Source organism: Rhipicephalus sanguineus, chromosome 7 (assembly GCF_013339695.2).
Source record: "Rhipicephalus sanguineus isolate Rsan-2018 chromosome 7, BIME_Rsan_1.4, whole genome shotgun sequence".
NCBI lineage: Eukaryota > Metazoa > Arthropoda > Arachnida > Ixodida > Ixodidae > Rhipicephalus > Rhipicephalus sanguineus.
The window spans coordinates 101,510,079-101,514,070 of NC_051182.1; the positions used below are offsets into that span (position 1 = coordinate 101,510,079).

The following is a 3,992-nucleotide window of genomic DNA, read 5'->3' on the forward strand; positions in this document are numbered from 1 at the left end:
TACAATTGTCAATGACCCAGCTTAGATTCATTGATCCGTGCCTGAGCGGAGAATGCCGAATGAAGTATCACAGCTGCAGTGCTGTAAACTCACAGCTGCTTGTAAGCAACACGCGAGGACTTTTACGCTAGAGCACTGACACTTTTCAGAAACGTTCGTGGCAGTATTTCGCAATGCCTCACGAAGGTATTAAAGGCTGCGTGAACCCTTTAGTGCAGAGTTCAAACTGACCGGAAGATGAAAAAAAAATGGTTGATCCCTCCGCCATAGGAATCGGAATAACACGTAAAGCGCACCCTTACAGAAGTAACTGAATGTTTACTGTGCATTGATGTAAGAGAGCTTGCACAATGTATATTGATGTCTGGCAGCTATAACACCGTCTAACGTGGATGCACCCACTTTGATGATTGGTGGTACATCTCCATCCCGACGACTAATGTCCATGTTAAATGATTAAACAAACCCTTGTGGTAGCTGTCGTAGTTAACGGTGAAGGCGTAATCAGAGAACGAGGTGTGATAGCCAGAAGAGCGTCGCATATTGGACGCAGAACTTGGTGGCCATCCCGCGGCATCTTAAAATGTGATTAAACGCCACGGCCGGACTACAGGGAAACGCAAAGCGCGTCGTGCCGCCCCGGTAGCCAGGCCGCGATTTTTCTCGGGGCGAACGCCTGAGCGGGGAAAGCAGTGTTAAAACCATGTGAGGCAGGCGTGCGTCGCAGTGTTATTTTTGGTTTGGATTAGCGTGATGCTGTGAGCGAGGCCGACGCTATTACGACGCTTGCGCTAAGGCCGCCACCTCACGGTGTGTTAAAGCATTGACAAAATATAGCTTCTAATGAAAACGCGCCGAATGGGACGGACGAGTAACGCGTTGCAGGTGCTATTCGCAGAGGCCACAGTAATGACGAATTACTTTACTTTACTGCTCCCAAAGGGCAACACCACCCCGCCGACCTGGGAGTGGTAGATGTAAAAGGCGCGTTTGTAAAACCTATAGAGTCTACGACGAAGACGACGGACCGAACGGTCGCGTTTTTCATGTTCTCCGCCTCAAAGGATCTATCGGCCTTGAGCCGAGGTGCTGCTCAGGCTTCAGCCAGCAGTAATGACTACCGTGTTGTGCTGCCCCGCCTTCCTACCGGTAAGCTGGTTGTGGACTCCGTTTTTCTGCACGCGGACTTGGCTGGTCGCCCTTACCGTGCTCAAGACTTCAGAGATGCTCTTCGGAACATTATCGACCTAAAGGAAATCAGCTCCATAGGTCAGTTCCAAATGTCGCACGTATGGATGGTGACGTGCAAGTCAACAATTTCGAAAACAAAGTTAGTCACACGTGGTGAATTTCTTGTCAAGAGCCGTCGATGCCTTGTGGTTGACCCGGAACCCACAGAAGTAAAGATGAAGCTCCTGTGGCTTCCTGAGCACTTAGAAGACACCTACATTCGAGATGCCCTGCATGTTTTCGGGAAGATCAAGTCAATATCAATAGAAAGCTGGAAAGTAGCGGACATGGAGCAAATGCGGACTCTAAATCGTGATGTTGTATTGTCCCTTGCCGATGGAATCCGAGTGGGTGACATTCCACATCTCCTGACAGTCTGCGGAGTTCAAAGTCTTGTCCTCATTCCTGGGCGGCCACCACTTTGTCTTCGCTGTAATAAGGTAGGGCACATTCGTCGTAACTGCAGGACTCCTCGCTGCGACGACTGTCGACGCTTTGGTCATTCAGCTGAGGAATGTGTCATGACTTACGCCAACAAACTACGACAACGTACGCAGCAACCAGATGAGAACTTGCAAGAGCATATCATGGATGCCACAGAAGTTCTCGACGCGACGGGAGACACTTCGTCAAGCACAGATGCTACAGGATTAAGCAGAACGCCTACTGAAGACGCAAAGAAAACAGTCGATGCGTCCGAGGAAGCTGTGGTAAACGAAGAACCGAGTGGACCATGCAAGCAGTTGGACCAAATTTGTCCTGACCAGCCTGTTAAGGAACAGGCCGTACCTTCGGAGACTTCCAGTGAAGAGGCACCAGATAAGAGCGCCTCAGTTCCGCAGCAGCCGTTTCATCCTGCCTCGGTCTCGGAAGACGACATGCATGTTTCTGTGGATGCGGCAATCCCCAAGCGCCGCGCGACGTACAGCTCCGATTCAAGCAAGGAGAGCGACACAACGAGTGTGAATCGGAAGGTGCGCCGTCGCCGAACATCGAAACACAACGGAAATTGTCGGCGGTCGCGATCGAGGAGGCCTGGTGGGGGTTCAAGAGAAGCCTCACCGTCGGCGGTGACCTATAGAAGTGATCCCAAGGGACAGTAAGCATACTGTTGGTAGACATCATGGCGCAGTCCGAGCGACTCACTTTTCCAACATTGAATGTTCGTGGCCTTAGGTCTTTCCAGAAACAGGCTCAGCTCCGCAGGCTTTTTACAAGGAAACGACTCGATTTTGTCGCCATCCAGGAGACAAAGATCGAGAGTGACGAAGACACTGAGAAGGCCCTACGGCCCTTCCTGTCCGACTATAACGTTTGCGTTTCACACGCAAAGGGTCTGTCTGCGGGCTGCTGGTTGTTTCTGAGAAAGAGTCTACCCTGTACAGCAGTTACTACTCACGTTGACAGTGAAGGCAGGTACATATGCTGCGATTTTGTGTTGCATGGAGTGCCGTGGCGTATTATCAACTTGTATGCATTCAATGAGATTTCAAAACGGGTTCAGTTATTTGAAGATATGTCCAAACTAATTAACTGTGATTATTTCACTGTACTAAAGGGCGACTTTAACTGTGTATGCAATCCTAGTGATCGCAACAATCCTAATAGTCACCGAGACAGGAGTGGTGAAGTTTTAAGTGGTATTATAGATAATGCAGGGCTCATTGACATCGGTACTTTCGGTCAAATAACTGCGTATACTCGACTTCAGGGAAGCTCTTCTGCTCGCCTTGATCGAATTTACGTATCTTCATCACTCCTACCCCGGGAACTTTCGTGCAGCACTGAGCCAGTTTCATTTTCGGATCACTGTATTGTTATCGCAAAAATTGGTGCAAGCCGCCGAAATCACTTCCGACCACAGTGGGCACTTTGGAAGATGAACTCGGACCTCCTAAACGATCAGGAATTCGTTAATAGAGTTAAAGAGGCAGTGAGAAATTCTTTTTCTAAAGGATTACATGTATTCGCTGCTTGGGAGCTTTTTAAGCAGGAGGTTCGTGCACTAGCTATAGAATGTGGATCTGTCAAATCGTACTATCGAAAGAACGAGGAAAAGAGATTATTTGAAAGTCTATGTAACCTTTACGAGATTGAATGCGAAAAACCAGGCGCATACATTAATGAAATAGAAAGCATTAAATGCCAGCTACAAAATTATGATGCTGCTCGCTACAGAGGTGCACGTATTCGATCTCGGAACAGCAGGACTTTGAATTCTGAGCTACCGACACGTCAAGCTTTACTTGATGAGCGGCGCCACGCAATGTCCAAGTTTATTCCAGATCTGATTTCTAACGGTGCTGTTCTAACAGATACAGCAGACATTATCTTGCAATTCGAAAGGTACTACAAGGTGTTGTTTAGTGCTCTTCCTGATGACCATGGTGGCGAAAACAAAACAAATTTTGTTTCTCTGTTAAGCCCATTGAGCGAAGATGATTGCGCAATCATTAGTAGTCCCATCACGTTAGAGGAAATTAAGCAGGCCATTGAGCAACTACCTTTGTCAAAAACACCTGGCCCTGATGGGATTCCTGCTGAATTTTACAAATCATTCAAAACAACTCTCAGTACTATTCTGCTGGATATATTTAGACAAAGTTACGTCATGAAGACTCTCCCGCAGTCTTTTTGCAAAAGCCATACTGTTCTCATTCCAAAAAGTTCTGAAAAGGAGAAACTTCGTTCTGTTGAAGGCTACAGGCCAATAGCGTTGACAAATGTTGACTACAAAATTTTTGCTAAGATATTATCAAATC

General features: G+C 47.6%; 1 protein-coding gene across 1 annotated transcript; it reads left to right on the forward strand.

Moving 5' to 3' along the window:
* The first annotated feature begins 1,046 nt into the window (after positions 1–1,046).
* On the forward strand, positions 1,047–2,333 carry LOC119398879 (uncharacterized). The gene has a single exon (XM_037665697.2). The coding sequence runs from the start codon at positions 1,047–1,049 to the stop codon at positions 2,331–2,333; it is 1,287 nt and encodes a 428-aa protein (XP_037521625.2).
* The last annotated feature ends 1,659 nt before the right edge of the window (positions 2,334–3,992 follow it).